The sequence below is a fragment of the Fundulus heteroclitus genome, chromosome 13, assembly GCF_011125445.2.
Source record: "Fundulus heteroclitus isolate FHET01 chromosome 13, MU-UCD_Fhet_4.1, whole genome shotgun sequence".
Lineage (NCBI taxonomy): Eukaryota > Metazoa > Chordata > Actinopteri > Cyprinodontiformes > Fundulidae > Fundulus > Fundulus heteroclitus.
The window spans coordinates 20,442,013-20,466,313 of record NC_046373.1 but is presented as its reverse complement, the minus strand read 5'-3'; the positions used below and the strand labels follow the sequence as shown (position 1 = coordinate 20,466,313).

The 24,301-nt window shown below is 39.8% G+C and overlaps 1 protein-coding gene across 7 annotated transcripts in view; it reads right to left on the bottom strand.

The window, feature by feature from the left end:
• Positions 1 to 24,301, bottom strand: part of rbms3 (RNA binding motif, single stranded interacting protein) — a 434,538-nt gene that overhangs the window by 30,560 nt on the left and 379,677 nt on the right. For all 7 annotated transcript variants that reach the window (XM_036145333.1, XM_036145331.1, XM_036145337.1 and 4 more), the window contains 3 exons: positions 24,032 to 24,075; positions 20,127 to 20,223; positions 11,827 to 11,877 (listed from right to left, as the gene is read on the bottom strand). In XM_036145333.1, coding sequence (XP_036001226.1) covers positions 11,827 to 11,877; positions 20,127 to 20,223; positions 24,032 to 24,075 — 192 coding nt within the window. The remainder of the gene's footprint in view (positions 1 to 11,826; positions 11,878 to 20,126; positions 20,224 to 24,031; positions 24,076 to 24,301) is intronic.

The window sequence follows — 24,301 nt, the reverse complement described above, 5'->3', positions numbered from 1 at the left end:
GTTCCTCTTTAGGGATCTTTGGATCCCGTTCGTTATTGATGGCGGTAATTTCAGCCACCTTCGCTGGTTCCAGTATGCGCTTCTGTCACCACCAATCAGGCCTTAAACCGTTTCTTCTCTGAATAATCCCCTCCCCCCATATGCTTTACACTCTTAGTGGGCTTCTTCACAGAAAACAACTTGGACCACGTCTTCTGCTGTCAAACCCAGGTACTTCCTGCAGAATGTCAGTCTGTCCAAGATAATTAACAAGAAAAGTCTGAAATTCTGGTGCTCGGAGCAGTCAGTCTGTTACTGACAAATCAACAGATGGTTGATGTAGGTGCAGAAGGTAAATGACTTAAAGCCAGTCTTCTAGTCTTGCGACTCAGTCAGAATGACGACGTGATCTCAGCTGCTCTTTCCCTCATCCTTAATGAGTTCATTGCAATGATGCCAGCAGGTCATTTAGTGGCAGACTTAACACACAGTGCAAATGGTTTTGAGACGGATTACATTTTCATTTACTTTTATTAACTTTGCCACTAACCGCATTTCATCTGATCACTATCCAAGGCAACGCAATGTGAATTGCAGCCATAAAACTGTATCGGTGAAGTTTGTCAAAGGAACACGATTTCTATCAGTCTCAAAGCTTTAACACTGTAATGTTTTTAAAAAAGCTTTCCCTAAAGAATTGCAGTACAACGGTTGCTGGAGGAATCTGACCACTTTTTGATTTGTTTAAAATTTTAAATTGCCTCTTATTATCTTTAGATATCCAGTTTATACATATACCCGAAATGCATTTCCTTTAACCATGTCGTGTTTTTCTGACCAGAAAGACTAAACAAGTTGTGCAACTGTAACAGAAAATCTCGGTTTTGCAAAAGCAAATTCATGCAAATGTGAACTGGGCCTAAACCTAAGAATTTGTGGACAATTCAGACATTTATTCTCTTAACTACAACTGAAATTCTTTAATTCGAATGCTCTGCCTATTTATCCTCTAACTGTGCAATGCATTTATGCTTGCAATACATTTTTCTTTTATATAAAAAAAAAAGTTTCCGCAAACTAGGCTGGAGGATACTTTTCTGATTGATTAGTAGTGTGTTTAAATGTGTACATATGTGCATATTAAAAAGATGAAGGTGCTTAATGAAGCATGTAATTGCATTTGTCATGTCTTCATGGGAGATCTTTTCTTCTCTCCAATCAGACCGGGATCATTTATCAAGACTTTCCCGAGCACCTAATACGAAGCAAATTAATCATTTCACACATCAGGATTCTCCAACAAATGTACTCACTCTGCAGAAAGAAAAATAGCAAACATAATCAGCTCTGTGTCTGGAATTGTATTCTGCTGCAATTGCAAAAGTTGTGAAAGATTACAAGTAAAAAAAAAATAAAATCAAGTTGCCCAATACCGTTCACACACAGCGGGCAACAATACGCTTTTTAGATGCATGTAATATATATTTTAAATGACACTTGCAGAGTAGCAGTAACCATCCCCTGAATGTGCTGGAGAGCGGAAAAATACAGAGGGTTGGAAACAGACAAAAGAGGGGGGAAAAATGAGAGCGAGATGTTTATAAAGAAGTAGAGAGCAACTGAGAATGGGAAATAGGCAGGAAAAGATTGAGAGACAAGAGAGATAAGAGACAGAGAGAGCAACCCAAGGACGAATGTAGCCCTGTCTCGAATTCAGCCTCAGCAGACATATTCATGAGGCCAACGTTATGTTCCCTCTCTTCTGAATCTGCGGAGCGTTTTTTAATGTCAAGCGGGGAGATGGGTATCACACGGTGCACTGATTCACCCCTATCCGATGAAGGCAGAAAGCAAGGGGCCCAGTAAATGTCTATTCAAAGCCTGCGCCAGAAAAGGACTGGCCGGGGTGAAACGGAGAGGAATCCGATAATTCACCTATGTAAAGGGCCAGCGCACGCTGGCAAATGCACACTTGACACGCACGCAGCTGTGAGTGAGGAGAAGAAAGAGAGGAGGATGGCTAAGCCACGAGGAAAAGACAGCGCTGCTGTGCATGGCTGGCACTGCACTTACCCGGGCTTTCACAGGCAGTGTGAAGTGAATTTGAGAGTCTGTGTGTGTGATTGATGACCTGTTCGTAAGTGAGATTTACCATTATGGGGAATGAGTTTCAGCACTCAGACAATATGTGTTTTTAGGCAGGCAGTGTGTGTGTGTGTGTGTGTGTGTGTGTGTGTGTGTGTGTGTGTGAAAGCTGTGTATATGAATTTGTCATTTGGAGTTTTTAGTTTTTCAGTTTTCGCCAAGCTCCGCTGACCAAAGAGGAAAGCAGGAAGAAAAGGGAATATAGCTCCCTTCTAACTGAGCAAACGTCCAATGGAGGGGGAGTAAAATGCTAAACAGAGGAAAAGAGAGAGACGGACGTGTTTCACATCATCTCCATATTGCTCAGTGATTGAGGGAGAATCAATTATTAAAACTGTTCAATACTCTCGGTTTCTCCATGCTGGGCAGATGTAGTGCCTTGCATGATTTTTTCAAACCCTTTTAACACTTTGTTGCATTAAAACAACAAACTCCAACATGTTTTTATAGGAATTTTATCAATAGAAAAATTCTAATTGTACATAATTGCAAAATGAAAGAAGGATGAGTGGTTTTCAAAAAAAAACAAAAGACACAACCAAATCATAAAGAGGCGAGCAAATATGCAATTTCTTCCTGAGTTAATGCTCCACCTTTTACAACAATTACAGCTACAAGTCTTTTGAAGCACACTTCTACCAGTTTGCACATTAACAAAGTGACATTTCTTCCAATTTGTCTTTGTTAAATACCTCAGTCCCAGCCAGATTTGTTGGGTAGCATCTGCAAACAGCAGTATACAAGTCTTGCCATAGATTCTCATTCGACTGTAAGTTTTAACTGCCAATAACTGGGTCATTCTCACATATAAAATGTTTTGTTCCAAACCACACCAGTGTGGTTCTGGATGTACTGTGTATGGCCGTGTTCTTGCTGGAATGTCAAGCTCTGCCAAGTCTTAAATCTTATGATGGTTATCATCCAGGCTTGTCTTGTGTTTACGATACTGTGAAAAAGTACTTGCCAGCTAACAGGCTTCTTCTGTTTTTGCTTTTTTGTCTCCCCAAAAAGTTGCAGAACATCAGACAAATTTTAATACAGGGTATAGATAACATGAGTTGATACAAACACCTGTTTTCTAATGATGATTTCATTGACTACAGGAAAACAGCTATCAAAACCTGGGCTGGCATTCTGTTAGCTGTGGCAGATCATCTGCCATTACCCTTTAACACAGAAAGGATTCCTGGATCTATGTGTGATTCTGTGCTTTTTACGTCTCTGCTCTGTCTTCTTTAACCCCTACTCGGTCGAAGCAGCTGACCGTTCACACTGAGCCTGATTCTGCTGGAGGTTTTCCTCACTGTTAAAGGGGAGTTTTCCTCTCCACTGTCGCTTCATGCTTGCTCAGTATGAGGGATTGCTGCAAAGCCATCAACAATGCAGACGACTGTCCACCGTGGCTCTACGCTCTTTTAGGAGGAGTGAATGCTGATTTTCAAGACTTGATGCAATCTGCTGTGTTTCCTTAGATAAGAAAATGTTTGACCATGATGTCTGCATGATATGATTGAATTTGACTTTGTAAAGTGCCCTGAGAAGATGTGTGTTGTGAATTGGCGCGATATAAATAAAACTGAATTCAATTCAATTCAAAACCTATCTGGCCCTGGGTGAAAAAGTAATTGCATATTTTGTTAAATCTTGAAATAAGAGAGATTAAACTCGATTTTTATTTATTTTTTTAGAAATTCACACTCTGACAGTGGTGAGCTAGAAAGCCGATTTTATCATGGCCTTTGGATATAACAAATCAAAGAGAGCCCCTCTAAAGGCTGAAAGAGCTCATAGAGCAACACTTCTGAATATTTGAAAAACAGCAGAAAAGTCATTGACATGTATCAGTCAGAAAAGGATTACAAAGTCACATCTATGACTTTTGAATGCCAGCAAACCAAAGTGAGAGGTATAATCCAGAACTGGGGGGGAAAAACAAAACATGCAGCAGTGGTAGACTTCGGCACATTGACGATAACAGGAGGTGACAAAACAACCCAAACCAGCATCTACAGCACTATAGGCATCACTGACCCATGAAAAGGTCAGTGGTCAAGATTTAATAATTCACTTTTACCAAAAAAACATGATGATTCTCAGCACATCTGGGGAAATATTATGTGGACTGATGAGACAAAGGTTGAAATTTGTGTCATGTTATGGCTGATCTAAAACTAACAGCATTGCAGAGACAGATTCTGACGATCAAATATGGCGGTGCTAGTTGGAGAGTTTGGGGCTGCTACAGCAGAATGTCTGCCATTCAGTGTCTGATCACACTTTAGACATGCAGCAGGAAAAGGAAACCAAGCACAGTGGCAAGGTCATCTTTGAATGGCAAAAAAATTAAGCTTTGGAGTGGCCTAGTCAAAGTCCGAACTGCAGTTTGGATACTGTAGCAATTACTTTTTCACACAAGGTCAGCTTCATTTAAATGTTTTTTTTTTCCTTTAAGGAAAAAGAAAAACGGCTTTCTGTATTTACTCAGGCTTTCATCCAATATCAAAATTTATTTGATGATCTGAAACATGTACAGAAGAAATCTTTAAGAGGGCAAACACTTTACCACACATCTGACCAGCGTGGCTGATCCCTACTGAAGAAAAGCAACCCGCCAGCATGACGATGCAACCATCAAACTCTTCAATGCTTGTAAAACATTCTGTAAACCGTGTATTCTTCTCCTTTGGCCTCACAGCTAATACTGCTATAATAATTAACACTCTGTGTTGGTCTACTGCATAAACCCCCCATAAAACACATTAAAGTCGGTTGTTGTAATGTGACAAAATGTGAAATTCTTCTACAAGGCAATATGCTTGATGATCAGCACGAACAGTTCGGTTTTAGTGCAATTCGCTCCCAGTGCTTCCCACCGAATCTGGCTTCCCATGAAGTCTTCAGTGTAAACAGCTTGATTTGTTGGTACACAGCACACCATCTATTTATTCAGCACATTAGTGTCTAGCACACATTTATTTTTTTTATTTGGGACAGACTTTTAGGTTCTACAAAAAAAAAAAAAAAAAAAAAGGAAACCAAACCACATAGTAGAGAGAAGTATATCACTTTTCCATTTACAGCAGACCCTGATCTTTTTAAATCTTGCCAGCTCTGTTTGTTAAATATGAATCTTCTCCCAGAAGATGTGCTTTATTTATGGCCTACCTGTCCTTTTTATATGATGTAAAGTTGTAATGCAGATGGGCTTGAAGGGGAGCCAGACTACGGTCAGCTCTTCAAATTTATTACAGCTGGAGGGAAATCTCTTTTCTTCTGTGATGAATGGATTGTCTCTACAAACATTTGGTTTCGGTTCAACTTTCAGATGCTGGCAGGAACATAGTTTTTGCAAAAGTCAGTTGTTTGTGATCTGCTGTTCAGTCATTGGGAGAAACAAGCTCATAAAAGTTGGTAAAAGTTGTTAGAAACGGAAGACGCTCCTTGCTTTTCTATTTATGATTTTGGTCTTCAGCCAGCCTAAGAGACTGTGTGAAATGACTGATGGTGAATCTGTTGAAATTAACCGATGTTGTATTTGGCAGGATGCACAGTTCTGTATTCTGTGTGCGGTGGACCGTGGTGGTTCTGTGCGTTTGGTGGAATTATCCTGATGTTCATACTGGCTTCTCTGAATGTCCAAAATTAGCCGTATTGTGAGTTGGTTAAAGGTAGAGTTGGCGATTTTTCCAGAAATGCAAGGAAGAAAAATATGCGCAATACCGTCTTACATGCTCTTCCGCTCTTCAGGGGGATTGCATGAAAGAAAATCCCAAATCCACTCTGGTCTTATTTCTTTCTACTGAGGCTTTTCTCTTCTTCTCATAAACATGAACGTGGTTTGCTTCTTGCGACTATCAGCCATGTTCAAAGTCTACGGTGTTAGCAGTAGACTAACACCTAGTTAGTCTACTGCTAACACCGAAGCTAACGGCTAAGCTAACTGGATACATAAACACTAGAAGTGCGCTTGCACAGCAAGAAGCTAATCAGGAACCTGCATGCATACTGTGCGTTACGTGAGCGCGTCACAATGATTGGGACAGCCAATAGATAAAGTGATCCGCCCCGAAAACTCGAAAGATGGGCGTGGGCAAGATGAGACACGAAGGCATCTGATTGGTTCTTTCCATTCGAACCGAATGACAGCACTGGTCAGAGTTTTTACAGAGATCAAACTTTTAACCTCCTTTTTCTGAATACATAATGTATTGACTACTTTCAGGATGGAAGAACCGTTTCACCCAGTATAACAAAAAGTGTTTCTGAACAGGATTATCAACTACAGCGTTAAATTCTAAATATGGTTTCTAAGTTTTTATTTGTAATTTCAGGAAAAATAAATGCAATGTTTTAGTTTGTGTTTTTACCGACACGCTACAGGATTTCTGATGTTTTTTGGTTTATGTGTTATGATGTGATTTCCATTCACGTTGTTTTGAGGCAGACGAGTCACAAAGGAAGGGTAAACATAGAAGGAATAATTTACATGTATAATTAACATGCATGTTGAGGAACACAGCTTTTTATTGTCTAATTTTTCATTTCAGTTTTATTTAAATTTATTGTTATTTACTTCTAATTCACTTGTTTTTCCATTTTATAAAATTCTTTTTCCCCTTTTTTATTTCTCGTTTTTAGATTTGTGTTTGTCATGACTGTGAATATTATTTTATTATGACATAAATGTATTTTACTGTGATTCCTTCTCTTTTTTTTCCAATTTTACTCTTTGTTAATTTAACAGCATGCCCATAATTTTTGTTTTATGGTGTTTTGATTAGTTTGATATGTTTTATTCTAATTTAATTTAATTTAACTGGCTACCTGTGACCTCTTTCTCTTCCGCGCTCAGGTGCCTCCATATTGCCTGTATACGAGGAGCACCTCAGCACAACGCTCCATTGGTTTAACACGCGACACGAGGAAGGCGCTGCCAAACTGCCACACAATCAATTGGTTTTTAATGTGTTGAGTGGCCCCCTTCAAGCATTTAAAGCTGGGATGCTTGGCTAATTTGCTGTGATTCACTGAGCTGCTGGCACACTGTGTGTGTAAAGGGTTGTCTGCTGTGCATGTAACTGGTAGTCGATACGAGCGTGAGTCATAAAGGGGGACAGATTGGATGCCACGATCCACTGACGGCTGTAAAAGCTGGGGTTAGTTCCGAGCAGCCGTCTGGTTACAGAAAGAGCCACTGGAAGACAAAAGGGACGGGGCCACAGGGAAAGATACGGCCACATGGCTACTGCTGGCATGAGCGATTGATGGGATGTAGAGCAGAGCACAATGTGGCTGCTGGTTAATGGCCGATGCCAAGCACTCTGAGAGGCCCTGTGACAGAGGGGCCGGAAGATGGATGACCATCAGGCGTTGCACAGGCTCGACGGGAATAAGCAATATGGAGCTCACATATGGCGAAACAAAACACAAACAAAGCAAGTGTGCATATGATGGCAAACATGACCAGTTACACAAACATACAGTGCTGTGCAACAGTCTTGAGTCATCCCTCATTTTTTTGTTTCACTTCTGAGGAGCAAGCGCTGCTTTTAATTTTAGAATCCAAATATTTCTCACACACACATATTATATATATATATATATATATATATATATATATATATATATATATATATATATATATATATATCACTACCCTTACAGCTGGAATGATATTTAGTTTGTGAAGTCATATGACTGAATCAATTGTCATTTATGGACTGACTCAAAACCTCAAGCAAAATCCAATGTTTTTTTTGACACATCAAAAACAACATAGCAAGATAGACTGTATTAACCCAAATATTTAGGCATGTTGTTATAAGTAAAAACATTTTTTTGTAAATATATGAAAGCTAAAAGTTCCTCAGATAGTGAAATAGTATTCTAGCTGGTGCAAAACTAGATGATTCCCAATGCCTGTTAGCTAAAAATCTGGTATGAATGAATCTCGCGGATCTAAGTTTAGGGTATTTAAATTTTTTAATGCACATATCTTGTCATGGTTAGTTAAAACTTAGACAGAAAATTAGTGAAAGAGCCATCAAAATCAATAAAATACAATACATAAACATATAATTAACTGTTTAAAGACCTCATGGAAGAAGGAGAAGCTTTGATTAACCTTACACTGAGAAAACAAAATACTTTTTCATGTTACATGTCATAGATTTATCTTTATGTAGAGTCTGATTCCATCAGCCATGGAACATCCTGGACCGGGAAAGGTTGACAATCTTTAAGGAAATCTAACACAATCGCATACTCCACAGGGACTATGCAGAGAAGGATGCTTGGAGTTCTTTAAGGCTAACTGCGCTGATCATGCCAATCATTGACATAAGAGGCTAAGCAAAGGTTAAAATGAGAACTTTAAAAAAAAAAAAAATTTCAGAATCAGCATTTCTTTTATTGGAGGATCGGATCAGAGCAAAACTGATCATAAACTGCATGTTCTATTTAAAATCTCTGCACATTTTAGAGAGATTTCTGCTTCCTTTGTTGTACAAATGATTGCAAAACAGGACTTCACTTTAACAACACAAAAAAAAAAAATCATCAGCAGTAAAACCCACTCCATTGTTAGGTCACTTATACCTTAGCAGAGCAGACAACAAGAAACCTCACAAAAGTGCGCATCTGGCTGAGTGGGGTAGGAGGTTGCCGCAGGTAAGAAGAGGTCAAGGCAGCAGCAGAACTCACAAAAAGCTGGAAGTTGAATGGCTGAAAGGCAAACTGAGGAGCTCTGAGGAAAGCTACAGCGGAGTGCGGTGGGTGTGTGTGGCTGGCTGGTGGCCTGCTGTGACCAGATTACATGTTCACTGTCCCGCAGTGGGAGGGGAAGTGAGGTGGCTAGGACCGATGGTAAATGGCCCCAGCAGGGAGTCGCACGGCTGGTTGAGCTCCCCCTCCAGTGAGGCAGCGCTGCACCATCAGCGGTGGGCTCCAGCGTTAAATAGTTTGTTATGAGGCTGGGAGTCACGAGCGCCGACGACGGAGGCTAACGACGCTGCTAAACATCATTAATCTGGACGGGAATCGCCTGTTACTTAAAGCTTTGCCTGCTAACAGATAATGGGACTTAAGCTTTGCAGAACCGTGTGGCATCAACTGTGAATGGGCAATCTCCTGCTTTGGTAATCTGGGTTCGCTTGGGACTTTCTCTGACAACAAATGAGGTGCAATTTAGAAATGCACTTAATATTTGGTCGTATGAAGTCACTACATCATATCCTGATGTAGGGACTTCTGCTGCCACCAACACCTGAACATATGTCAGTACACATGTATGTATGTATGTACAAATGTATACACGAATGTATATGCACATATATACGTGTAGGTTCGTATGTATGTAGGCCTATAGATAGATATATGTATATATATAAGTATATATATATGTTTATATATATATATAGACCACTATGAATGTAAATAAGACATCATATGCCCATTCCTATTTCTTTTTGTATTTTTTTGTATTCTTTTTGATCCATTGTATATATGAAGATTCACTGTATATAACTGAATGCACCTTCACTACTCTGCACCTTCTCGATGTGACGAGTGAATTTCTCCATTGTGAGATCAATAAAGACTATCTTATCTTATTTTGTATTGTCAGACAGTAGTTGTTTATAGTTACTTTCTCTTAACCAGGGATCACAGTCTATCATATTTCATGAGTTCAGCTGGTGCAATTGGGTATCCGAAGCACTTTTTTTGTACACAGGGTGTTACATAAATTGAACATAGATTTAACTGGAATTATACGACGTTTGAGTTTTTTTTGTTATGATTCATCTTCCATCCAGCCCATCGTCTGCTCGTCTGTCCTCTCCGTCCATCCCAGAGGTGACAAGTTCTAGCGGCAACCCCTGACATTCTTCTCCACCGGGGATTATACCATGCCTCTAGTGATTCGGGTGCACCCAGAAACCCTTGAAAGTCAGGTGTTCAAGATAGATCTCAGTCAGATATCTGAACAACTTCAACTTGCGCCTTTGGATGCATAGAAGACAGGGTTTAACTCGGAGCTCTCTGCAGAAGACAGAGCTTTTCGCTTGTCTGTAATGCAGAGCCCTGCTGCAATGTGAAGGAAGTACATTTCAGCCGCTCGTATCCGGGATCTCGCTCTTTCAGCCATGATCCATATCTCACGGGGGTTGGAGCTGGGATAGACAAGTAAATCTAGCGCTTCACCTTTCGACTCAGCACTTTCTTCGCCGGGGACTGACTGGACCGACGCGCAACGATCCATATGTGCGTCTCCCATTTCATCCTGTCATCAGTTGTGGAAAACACACGGGGATACTCGAACTTCTCCGCTCAAAGCAAAGGCTTGCCTCCACGGACATGGAGGAAACATTTAGCTAAACTTCAGAACCACATGGTTGTTAAAGTTAACGAAAATGGAAAGAGTGCTAAAAGATGAAAAACATCACAAAATTGCTTTGGATGTCCATGCCTCAAGACAAAAAGGCACTGCATCCAGAGTTTGGAAATACCCAGACTACTGACGATGTCAAACTAGAAACTTAAACACGGGACACGAGAGTAGTAAATATTTTATTCAACATCAATGATGATATTTCAGTGTTTAAAACTGTGTGTCTGGTGAGGCATAAATAAGAGGTGACCACAATTCCTGTGGATCCTCAACAGATTTGTAAGAAACAAGCCAACATGTGGCTGTTTGAAGGGTTTATGGTCCTTTTGGACACATCACTCTGGCCTTATTTATTCAATATATGTGATTGTTTAAAACCAAGCCGGACTTTGAAGTGATTGTAAATCAGGTTTCAAAGTCAAAACTAAATCTGAGCGGTAAGTTGCTGAAGATTAATTGAAAACTGATGCTTATATATTTCCTTGGTTGGTACAGTATAACTAGAGCAATATAATGTAATTAGCTGCAGTGTGATAACCCCCTTTTTTCTCCCAATAAAATAATTACTTATTTCTATTTCTTCTTTTCGCTGTACTATTAAGCACGAGCAAGGACCAACACAATATTTCATGCTTGGATGCAATAAATATATCTCAAGGGAAAATGGGCTGGCACAGAGAATTTTTTTGGATCTAAAAAAAAAAAAAAAAAAAAAAAAAGAGAGAGAAGCCCAAACTATTTATAACAATAGGAAAAATCACTGCAGATTGACAGAAAAAAAATTGTTGCTGTTTCTGTTAGCTGGCAATATGTACGCTAACCCGCCCCCCCCGCAGGCTCAAAAAGGTTTACAACAACAGATTAGAAAAACCTTGCCTGGTATAAGTCTCAATTTTATCTACGGCACGTGAACAGAACGGTCAGAGTTTGGTGTAAACACTGTGAAAGCATCCATCCTAACTTATAGCAACAGTTCAGGCTACTGGCTAATGCAGGAGAGAAGTAATTAGTACAAAGCTTGGTACTCATCATTACTCCAGACTTTTTGAATTGAGAAAGCTTCCTGGAGAGGAAGCGAAATGTCTTCAACTACGGAAAACAAGTCCAGTTGCTTTGTTTTTTTACTTTTTTGGGGGGGAAAAGGTGTGTGTAGTAAAGTGTGTGGTGAAGGCATGTTTTTTTTTCTGTAATGTTTAAACATGTATTTATTGTTGTATGATTTGGGTCTGAATTATCAGGCCGCTGATTCCGATTTTAAACAGATGCCGGTCTTAAAGGCAGCTCGGGCGTGGAGAACGTTGGAGCACACTTACTGTTGGTTGCATAACATATTGTTGATGAGGCATCCATGACGTACTCTGGACCTGAGGAAAAGCAGATCAAAAGGCGTGATGACGTTAACAGAGTCCGTTTTTAACGAGTCTTAGATCTAAATAACGTCCAACATAAATAAAAGTTTAACGCTTAAGTATTTGCAGAATGCTCGAATAATGTTCCGGTCTGAAGGCCTCGAAACCACTGAACTGGGTTTTAATGCACCAAAATGGCTTAGATTCACAGAGATTTGAGTTATGCCAGAGAATTAATGGAAGAATTTAAATGTCTAGAGGCAGCAAATCTCCCTCCTGCTTTGACACACCTGCCAAAAGTATGACTTGTGCACAAAGCAGAGAGTTAAGTTCATTCGTTATTAATATAATATAATATTACTCTCCAATTCAGTGTGGCTACAAGAAAGGCAAAAGGTCTTCCAAGGACAGGCTTTGGAATGAGAACGCAGCAACAGAACATTATTCTTTCATTTTAAAATAATTATTACAACTGAAGAACCGACAGAGGAAAAAAAAAAAAAAAAACTTGGAAAGCAATTACCAGTAGAATGCTCCCAGAGACGAGCTAATTTACCAAAAGAAAATTAGAGTTGATGAAGCAGTGATAGCGACGGTTATCATGAAACCAGAAGAACAGATGATGAACAAACAGAACTTTTTTTTTTTTTTTTTTTTTTTTTGGATATGCAGGAGAGAAGAACTGGACAGCTTGTAGCTGACAAACACACAGACCGGCCACAGATCCCGGTAAAACGATTGGATTAAACAAAGACAAACACGGAATAATCTGCTATAAGAGCAATCAATCCTCTGAGCCAACACAAATGCGTGATTTGGATCCACACCTAAACAAGGCTGGTATTCGAAAACACGCCGCCAAGTCGGCTTGTTTACACATGGCTGTGTTTGTTCTCTGCAGCTGAACAGGACAGCCGATCGACACGTCGAAAGCTTATCTCTGATTGCTCCTCTTAAGCGTTTTCCAGCTAAGAAACTGCGTTGCCACCATGACGAGGTGCCATTTGTTGGTCTGTACGCACGATTCCAGAGAACCTCCGAGGCCAGAATTTTGCGAAACTAAAAGAAGAATCCATTAAACCTTTCGTTCTGATCTGGGCCACTTTCCTCAGAAGTGAGACAGAGTGCAGGCCCTGGCAGAGGAAGAACATTCCAGCTTCCCTGTTAGTTTAAGAGATAAAAGGACCGCAGTCTTGAGACTAATACTTATAAGGCTCAGGGCTTTGGTTTTGGCTGTACAAAATCAAAGAGAACAAGGAAATAATGAGAGATGTGGTTAAAATCTCTGTTTGTTAATTAAAATGGTAGCTGTGTAAAAGGGGAGAGATGGCCCCTCTGAAGCGGACTTAGATCTTCAGAAAGCAAAAAAAAAAGCAATTAGCAAGAGGAACACGCCGTTGAGCTAATCCGAGGAAACTGTGAAACAGTCCAAATCAAAAAATAAAAATAAAACACCCACTTATTCCTAAGCCACTTAGCAATAAATCAACATTTTACATCGCCTCGCCGTCGTCTCGGATGCTCACATTTTTTAAAAACTCTTTCCTCGTTCCCCTTATGTATTTTTAAAAGCACTGAAGAGCGAGCACTACATATATAAAAAGCCTGTTTCTTTATTACAAAAGAATAAAAAAGGGACACTGCAAGAGGTCTTTGGACTTTTATTTACACATTTGCATAATTTCCAAGTGCACTACCAGATCTTTGTGGAAGTGGCCACCAATTTAAACTTTTAAATGGAATGCTGACGCAGCCTATGGGCTAACAGACTACAGCAATAAAGTACGGAGATATTCTCTGATGAGTTCCCATACATACAGGACTAATGTAAGGTATATTTTAGAGCCAGAGAGTCTAAAAATCTTTCAACAATGAAACGTATTGAAACACAGCTGGCTTTGGAAACTCTGTCTTTCAAATAATTCACCTGAAAGCAGATGAGGAATTTTAAAACACCGTTCTGACACAAAGGGAGGTTTTTGAAAACAGAAACCCCAATACTATAAATGTCGGATTATTTTATGACATAACACTACAGTATGGTTCAGGTATTGACCTGTTCTCGGCCTCTCCTGGTTCTTTTATCTGATAATGTGGCGTTTGCATTGTAGACTTCTGTAGTAATAAAAAGACTCTTCACACCATAACTATATTTTACCGTATTTAATCTAAAAGGCAGAGGAATGTTTACAGACAGAACTATGTTCTCACAACAACGTCATGCAAAGAGAACCTCTAGTTAGATTAAATACCAGGCCATTCTGTTTATCCCATAGGTGGAGAAGATCTGTAATGCAGACGTTCTTGGTGACACATTACCCCTAACAGTGATCCTGTCCAGTCTGAGTCTGTCAGACACTTTGCCTTCAGAATCAGTTTATCTGTAATTTCCATGGCAACCAACTTTGCAGTTCAGTCTCTGTAATCTCATAATCTTTTACAGTTTGTTTTTAAAAGATACATAAATAAGTGAAGAGGATGGATTTCTCCTCACCTAACAAAAACATTTTATCTATGAATATGAAACATTTGGAATTTGTGATTTATTATAGTAAAATAAATCAATAATGCCACTCTCTCTAAAAACAAACTCTGGCATAATTCTTCCATGACAATCAGCAACAGCAGAGACAGTTTTTTTTTCTGTGTCGTTGCTGTGGGAAAACAAACTGCAGATGGACAGGACAGTCTGGGGGACTTGGTTTGAGACTTGGTGGGGAATGATCAATGAAGACCATTAATGACTTCAATCGGTTTGGTTGGCTATAACAATACGATACCCAGCGGGACCTGCAGGTTTGGCAGCGAACTAGCCGGCCCGGAGCTCTGTATACATGAGATTAATACAGTACAGAAACACACATGGGCTCATGTTAAAGGTATACTATGCAACCAGGGTTGATTTTCCAGCGAGGCTCCCCCCAGAGGGCGAAAGTAAAAGTGCACTGTCATAAAGATGCTCAGCTGTTCTGGTTTCTCCGTTATACCAGGCGCGGTTGTTTTGAGCTTAGCAGACAGGCGAACGCAACGAAAAGTGGTAAAAACGGCAGTACAAATAATGACTAACACAGTGAAAGTATGAACATCAGGGTTTCTCGCAGCGCTATCTTGGCGAGGCGGCCAAACTCACGCTACCGCCTCGCCAACATTCAAAAAATAAATAAATAAATAAATAATAATAATAATAATAATAAACTCATTTATTTGACGTTAACACGCGGTTCTTTGTTGCTTTCGCGCGTGCATATAGTGAATGGCAGGGCAAAATCACATGGACCGACTCTCGCGGTCTTGCACGAGACTTCTGAGCCTGTGTGTGCGGGCCGAGGGCTCCTGCAATTGCAAGTACGGTATTTCCCCCACAGACCACCAGGGCGGCCGAGAAAACCTTTGTTCGACCTGAAATGACTCATTTAATCATCCAAAATGGTATGGAACACATTAATTAACTGAAAAATGTTGCATAGTATGCCTTTAAGCCACACATGTAAGGCTTAACATGTAACACAATGACTGACTACATGACTACAATTGTGACTTTAAGCAGATTCCATTCAAGATAAGATACATTGTTTTAAGATTAGACTTTATTGATCTTACAGTGGAGAAACATATACACGTTCACACATTATTTAACAAAACCATCACAATCTTCTTTTTTTGCATTACGAACGCTGTAGAAAACGGTCATCCACCAGTGTGGGAATGTACAGATAGGGCTTTTAAATTCCTGGAGTGGATGCCTGTCTGTTAGGTCTTTTAGTCAGTGGCCTGAGGTGGAAATCGATAACATTTCTCCTAACTTCCACCTCCTCACTGGTTAAAGTTAACATAAATCGTTTGCTTTATGAAGTTAGCAGTCTATTCATATTTCATCTCACTTTGCCAACTTTTAGATCAGGGTTCAACTGTTTACTCCTTATTTAATATTGATATTTCTGTTTTTGAGATAAATATAACTATTTCAAGCTGTATGCACAAGGATAATTGAAAAGAAAAAGGAAAAATATGATGTGCCATTTAAACACACAAATTTTCTCATGACTGTTTGAAGTTGGCAACATTTCCTGATGAGGATTTAGTAACCGTGTTTAGTTTTATGAACACAAGCTGCATAAAGTGGCCTTGGCTTCTGAATGACAGCAGTTAGTGGGGTACCATCATACAGCCGCCGCGGGTTCGGTGAACGCAAACGGCGAAATGTGCTCAACCTCAGAAAGCTCCCTACCCCTGGCTGAACCTCACAGCTTGTTTTACAATTTTAAAGAGCCAATAAAGCAAAAAGCTGGTCAGCCGGGTGTTCGGCAGCGTGGCCGGCCAGTTGGCGGGCCCATCCGACCAGTCACACGTAAAGCCAAACAGCCCACCAGTTAGCTAGTTAGTGAGGCCGCCAGCTCCGCTCTCAAACAGCCAGCCACATATTTAGTCAGCCAGTGAAGCGGTCTGCAGAGCCAGTGATGGAAACCAGGCCACGGCTGACTGGCGACACTACAGCTGAAATCTTGGTAGTGATCTGGTCTGGACCAGCTCCTGTCCTGTGTATCATCGAAGCGTGTTTTTTTTTTTTTTCTTCCTCCCCCCAGCATGTAAAGCCAATCATCATTGAAGCCCGCAGAAAGCAGTTTTATAAGAACACCAGAGCCTAGCTGTTGGAGCTGTATGGGCAATTTGCTGATTTGATAAACGCTGCTGAAAATGAAAAAAAAAATCACCTCAACAGAAACACAAAAGGGATGAATCGCACATGCCATAACACCTGTGCACCTGCAGATTTTCATCACAAAAAAGGCGGTGCGTTTCATCAGAAAACGAAATGATTTCCTTTTGTTTGCCACGTGCCCTGTCGTCTCCCTCCACGTCTCGCTGTGTCTCTTTGTACTTTAGCAGAAGATGAAGGACTCACCTTCCCGCCGTGCCTTGGGCAATATTACAAGAAGCGGTGGAGGAGATGGCTGATATTGAAACGGTGAGGATTAATATTCCTCAAAAGCCCGGCCATTGTTTTTGATAAATCAATTTGGGAAGCCTTCTGAGAGCGGATTAGAGACGTGCCGTGGCCCTCTCTCCCCCCCCCCCCCCCCCTCTTTTCCCCTACACCACAGGTACTGGACCGGAGTTTTAATCAGCTGCTCATCAGACGGGCACAGCAACCTTCAAGTACACCTCTCCTCCACCCACCCACCTGAGCTCTGCCATCGCCGCCGCCTGAGCAATCCTTCCTCCTCTACCAGGTTATCTTCCTCTAAAATGTCCCCACCTCTCCTTTATCTCCTTTGTCTTGTTCCGCGCTCTCGTCTGTCTGTTCTTGCATACCAAACAGAGCCGACGGTAAACGATAGCGCTGGAGCAAGAGGGCACGGCGACGGGGGTGTCTTGATGTTTAGGTCTAGCGGCGGGTGTTGCGTGAAATGTGCCGCGACGGGAAATGGTTGCAATGCTCGCAACATATCACCGTTTTCACGTTCCTGTTGTGTTCTGTTGCATTGCTGCACACATCATAGGCATGAGGAAGCTGGGAAACGCTCTCGGGACGAGGAAAGGATACCATTGGAAGTGGATGGGGGGGAAGCAGCAGCTGAGAACGCCGTCCGAAAATGGAATGGGAGGAAACTAGAAGCTTTTTGCCCTTTCACAAACAAGCACTGCTTTTCTTAAGGTGCCTTCCATATCTCCTTGTAGGACTTTCAATGCAAATCTATTTGTTTAAAGCAAATAGTCTTAGAATATCAGTATAGAATATTGTAAATAGTTATGCTAAAAATGTCTTGTCTGACTGCCTGTCAATAACTCCTCCTAATACGAATGATATCAGTTTGCAAATTCATCCATTTAGAAAGCTTCAGATCAGTTTATGATGAAAACAGCTAAATGGAATGGTTCTACATTTGAAATGGTGATGTGAAAAGAGCATCGGTCATGACGGGCACTGGTCATGTTGCCCCTCTCACCGTTTCTTACCTTTGCAGTTTTATTCCCAGTCTACCATGGTACGTTTTGTACCGGCCACATGTCAGTTTGTACCCGCCAGGGAAATGTTTTCCACTGGCTTTCACAACCAACCATTTAAAGTACATTTCTATAATCGACACGGAGGTTACTGTGATAAACAGTGGTTTTATGTCTCCAGTAGTTATAATGTACCTGCAAGAGTTAACCCCATGTCATTGTAATGTATTTGCAGATAATTGAGTAAAATTATAAATGGGATGTGGGCATTTTTATGATGATTTATTGCCCTCACAAACTCATTGACATATGTATATGTGTATGAAAATGGTCTGTTCAGAGGTACGAAATGGAAGGAAAATGGATGAAACAGCAATGTTTAGGTGTGAAATAGACAAAAGAGTAAATTGATCCAAAGCCTGTTTTGGATTTTGTGTTTAAATTATGTAATTTTTTTGGAACTGGTACCATCTAAGATGGTATATTTTAGAAAAAAAAAACATATTAATAATTTTTTTCTTAAGGTAACAATATGTTTTTCTAATGTTACTCAAACTATGCCTCTGATTGATCAGTGGTGATTTCTCCCCCTGAAAAACGTCTCGCCAACGTGGTTTAGTTCACTCTCAGCCCAAACCTAAGAACTGATCAAGAACACTCAAGTATCAATCTTATTTTTAGTATCATATGCTATGCTGTATTTGCTTTTTAGGTTTCAAAAAGCCCATTTTTTTCTTCTTCTTTTTTTAAATTAAATTCGTACCAAGAAAGACGCTATTCTCTGTTCTGTTGTGGTGGTTCTGATGCTGAGTCAAGGCCAGTTCTGACCCGCAGATGTGGCCCTTTTTCTTTTTTCATATTAAAGTATAAATTACAATTAGAATCACTGTAAAGCTTCTTTCTCTGGGCTTCTCAGAGAATTTCTTAAGCTGCTTGTAATTCTAAGGTTTTAATCATTATCCATAAAGCTTCTCGTTAACCTGTAGTTATAGAGAAAAAATTGTCAAATCATGTTGAGTTTTTAAAATATTTTTTTCAGATGTCTTGCAATTATTTGTGATGGATTCTAAATAAATCTAAAATCACAAGAAATACACAGAAATCAAGTAAATCTATTGATGTAAAAGAGACCAATCAATGAAATGGTGAAAAGACTGCACAGATTTTTATAGTTTATGAAACAGATTCACATCTGTAATCTGTAGCTAAATATCACTTCAGTGTTGATGTACACGGGTTTTTTGTTTTCCCCTCTCAGCCTTTACTTAATACCCATTCTTATGTTGTTCATTTTCTTATGGCTGTTGTGAACACATGAAGCAGATGTTGTCGAGCATGGCTGAGATGGTGGAGAGACAAGCCGAGAGGAATTCATGCTGCTTTGCAGCTCATTTCCTTTCTAACATCTCCTTACCGGTGGCGTATCTGGCTTGGTAAGTTTAATAGGGCACAAAAACTCAACACCTATTAGAGGCAACATTTTTTTTTGTGATGCATACAACCTGACTTTGATCAATGTTAAATAAACATATAAAATAGATTTTCTTGTGTGTTGGTTTATGCTAATATATCTAAGATAAATGTAATTTAATTTGTATCTATAAAATTATAAATAAAGGCTCACTCATATTGTTCATTTATTGAACAGAAAAGATTCACATCAATCCTTCAATGAGCTAGCAAGGACAACAACACTAGATTCATATTTGCTTTTAGTTTCCTTTTTCCTGTTTTTACTTACTTTTATTCTGTTTTTATTTTCCAATGTTTTAATCGTGTAAAGCACTTTGCATTGTCCTTGTACTGAAATGTGCTACACAAATACATGCGCCTTGCCCAGATGGCCGCACACTATCCGGCAGAACGTAAACGCACCGTGTGCAATTCCAGTGTTTTGATTGGACAATCTGAGCTTGGGGCCGTAGTATTTGTGCCCCGCGGCTGTCTACTGAGAGCATGTTGGGGATGCACACTGTGATTTCAGATCTTGATTATTTAAACAAACGTTGGTGGGCCAGCCCCAATATCAAGGCCCCTCAAGAGGATTTAGCCTGCTGAGCTTGTCAGTATTCTGGCAGACTTGGATATATATACACACATGTTTATAATTTTATAGGTAAGGGAACACGTCTTTTTTACAATATTACTCTATAAAGAACGATCATTTCTCACTGATTATTGCGAACGTAGAGCTCCACATCCACAGCTGGTGGGGCCAGGCCCCACTGGCCCCAGATAAAGACTCCACAGCTCCTTACACAAAGAAAACGTCTATATAACACAGCGACCCACCCGCAAAGTGACACATTATAACTTACCTGATATGTGGAAACAGGGGAAGCAGCGATGAAGGGCGTGATGGAGGTCTGTGCGATCATGCGGTTGGTGGCGATGCTGTAAGGCGAGGAGTAGAAACTGAGAAGAGAGGACGAGAGTAGCCGAATGTTAAAGATCAGAACCAGGCAAAATGCTATATCAATTACATCATGTAAACATGATATGATGATTATTTGGTGCAGAAACACATTGGTGGGATCTACAAGGATGAAACTGCAGAAAATATCTTAATTCAATTGATCCTAAATGATAAATACTTGTTTTTAGAAAAAAATAATAATAATCCAAAGGTTAAGCAACCTTGGCGGTCACCTAACTGTGATATTTGTATTTCTGAAAGTTTATATCTCATAACACTTACAGTCATGGTGAGATTAAAGTATACCTTTTTCCCAGTCTTAGCTTTTAAATATAATGACAAGAGAAAACCATCTGGTTTTAGGATTGTCTAACCTCAAACCTACAAAACAGCCAACTTTAGCCCCGTCTTTCACAACATTTCCTAAATACACTGTGTTTTGGACACAAATGTTTTTGCAGAGTTCTGTTAAGGTCCCATCGCAGCATTTGAATCCGGTTGAGGTCTGGATTCTAACTAGGAAATTGTAACCCCCTGATTACTTTTTTATCCCTCTACAATTGTGTTGTAGCTGTGCTGCTGTGCTCTGGATCATTTTCCCATTAATGAAGCAGTTGGAGCAAAAGTTCAGCGGCCAGACAGATGGACTGACATTTCACACCAGAGAACTTTGGTATACAGAGAAACTCGGGCTCGACTCAATGGCTGCAAGGTTTCCAGGTTCGGTGACCTGAAAATAAGTCCAAATCATCAACCGTCTGTGCTTTTTTTCATCTGTACACAGGACCTGGTTTCCAGAGGTCATGAGATCCAGTCAGACAAAACTTAGCAGACCTAAATCGTGCTGTAATTTCTTTTTGTTACAGTGGTAATGTTTAAAAAAAAAAATGTTTTTGTGTACTGCAGGACGGGCCATATTCACAACATGAAAACAAAAGCAGAAAATAAACTTTTATATAGATGCGCACAAACAATGAATTAATCTTATAATTTGTCTAGAATGAAAACACGGTCATTGTGGTGCATCAAAATTTCATTATCTTACAGTATTCTCATTTAAATCCATTTAATCAGACTGAGCTTTGTATTTTGTATGCATGAACTTAAGACGGCGATGTTCCTCAGCAGCACCTTTGGAGGCTGATTTTGGAGAAAATTCTGAATTTTTCGACAGAATCTCATTTCCTACAGTTACCAAATTGATTTATCAAAAAACGGGACACTCCTCCAAGAGGCTGACACATGACAAGTTCTCACTCATTGCTTAAATAAAAACACAAATGCATTAACAGGTTTGTATGACTCTTTTAAAGCTCAAAATGCATTATGGTTAATCCTTGTAAAATAAATAAATAAATAAAATTAAATAAAATGAATTGCCAAATGTATTACATCCAGTAACCAGATTTGGTTTTATGACAATATAAGTTAAACAGATACATATGAACAATTTCTTAACATTTTTTTGCTTGTGGAAAACAATTAACATTAATATTAAAAGAAAAATAAATCATGTGTATGCTCAAAGTACACATTAAAAAGGTTTGAATATTTTTGACAGCCAAATCAAATGTTCAAGGTACCGCTGAACAGTTAGATGAAACGTCATGAAGAAGTAAACTGAAATGTCTTTCACTGTTTACTTATAGTAAAGAGTACGTTGGGTAATGCTAAAATTAACCTAAAATTTTGAATATTTTTCCTGGCTTTTAAATCCCATTTATTATGAGTAAGATGTACAATCATGTTATGTATGAACTTATCTGTCTTTCGTCACATTGTAATCCAAATATCAAAGCACGCTCTTATTTACAGAGCTGTTTCAGTACGTTGATCTTGTGACTTCAGCAAAAAAACCTTTTAATCAGACTGGCATCTGGACTTTAAGCCACTGGAACACTTTGATGCTTTTCTTTTCCTGCCATTTGTTTGATTTTCTCCAGTCCTTGGGATCATTGTTCTGTTGGATAACCCAGTTCTGGACAAATTTTAGCTGCCAGACAGATGGTCTCACATCTGACTCTAGAACATCACTCTACACATGAGTTCACACACAACTCACTCACTAGCCAAGAGCAAGTATTGCACGATATGATTTGTTCCCTTTCCTTTAGTTGAATTATTGTCAGAGATAAACAATTTGACAAGCAGAAAACTGTATTTCAGCAACAGCAAGTGGATTCCCAAAGAGCTGAAAACTTGCCATACAGCAGATGACCAACTCAAGGATAATTAATCTCCCAAGTCTTGCTTTATATCTTTGCCTGATATCCCACCCCCCCTAATTTTAAAAACATGATAATTGATGTAGTCTGTAAGCTGTAGATATTTTTGTAGGCTTTATACTAATCCTGTTATCTTCTTCTTGTCTACTTTTCCTGTTTTTTTTTTAACCTGACTCTCGCCAGATGGATTTCGTTCCGCAGAGCTCCACACGTCCATCTGGGATCGCTCCATTGGAGACGTATTTCAGAAGGAGGGGCCTTATCAAAAGCCCTTGCATATGATTGGATAAACCACCTGTCCATCATCTTTACTGATGTGCTACTTCAATCACCCACATCGAAACCAACATCGAAACGGAAACCTGGTCACTGCTTGTTTCCTCGCTTTGAGCCGCCGTCGTTGTCTGAATCCAAACAGTCGCTTCTCTGATACGTCACTTCTACGAAAATCCCGCCCCGGCGATCCTGATTGGCTCATTCCTTTGCTGTGCTATTGAAAACCCTCCCAATGGCAACGATTCCAGGTGGAAGTGTGAAGCCGTGTGGAGCTCAGTGGAACTACATCCATCTGGCCAGAGTCAGGTTGTGTGTGTTTTTTTTTTTTTAGTACATGATGCAAAAACGCTGAAGATAAAATTGATACAACTTCAGCCAGAATCCCGAGAAAATAATTGAAAGACCTTTAAAAGGCCTGCTGGACTACTAACCCAGACCATTTTAAAGGCACAACATGAAACTTTAGATTATTTAAAGCAAAGCTGAAAGAAATCAGGGGTGGTTCAAATCTTTTCCACGGTATATGCATTAGTTGTGAATTTTGTTGCTTACAGGTATTTTATACATATCTACTAATGCAAATATGCACTGGAACAATACTGCATTTATCCATGATGTCTAATGGATTTTTTAATTAAAATGTACCTTTCCGCTGGATAATACGCTGCAGCTGACCGCTCTGTAACTTCACTTTTTCAGTATTCTGACTAAGCGTCAATTTCGCTGAAACTTTTTTTTGGTTCAAAAAATATATATGCGTAGGATTACAAGTCTGCAGAGCGCCATCAGACAGAGCGTTTACATTGCGCACTGTGTAAAGTGAGTGATGCTGTTTGTGTAGGCCGCTGGTTGAGATTGACTTGCAGTCGCTGGGGGATAAGTGGTTTAGGAAGTGGGAGTGAGGAGTTTCCTGTCAATGACTGAGGTCAGGGGTAGATAGAGGGGCGGTGGGCTCAGCATGCTCCTTCCTGTCTCAGAGGAACAGGGAAAAAATAAAAAAATGTCGCTCCGGTCATTTATTTTCAGAGCGCCATTAATTCATTATATAAAGACATAAAGTACCCACGAAGACACAAACAAGTAAACAAACACAGGAAAGCTCGCTCAGCTTCCCGTCTCTGCCCCACATTTCTCATCCAAGCCCACCAGTGAAAACCAATACCTCGGAGTCTGTATAGATTTCCTTAATCAAACCGTAACAAAGTGCAGACACTACATTAATCTTTATGTATGACAGTGGTATTGACTCGGCTTCTACGAGCCAAGAAGGGAGTGCGCTAGTTGGTGCCAAAGATAGAGATCTTACCCATTCTGCATTGCAGCAGGATCGTATGTTAACGCCATGCCAGTCTGAAAGAGAGAAAAACAGGTAGGATGTCAAATTAATCCTTAACCGAACGAAGATTCTGTGAAAAAAAAAACACAGAAAAATAACGAGAATTACATCACGAAGAAGTTTTTTTATGTTTATTTTTCAGGAACAAAGCCTCCTCTAGCGGTTCCAGTGGAAATGATGGGATTTCTGACTTTGATTTCTTCTCTTTACAAAGATTAATGAGCAAATATATTTAAGAGC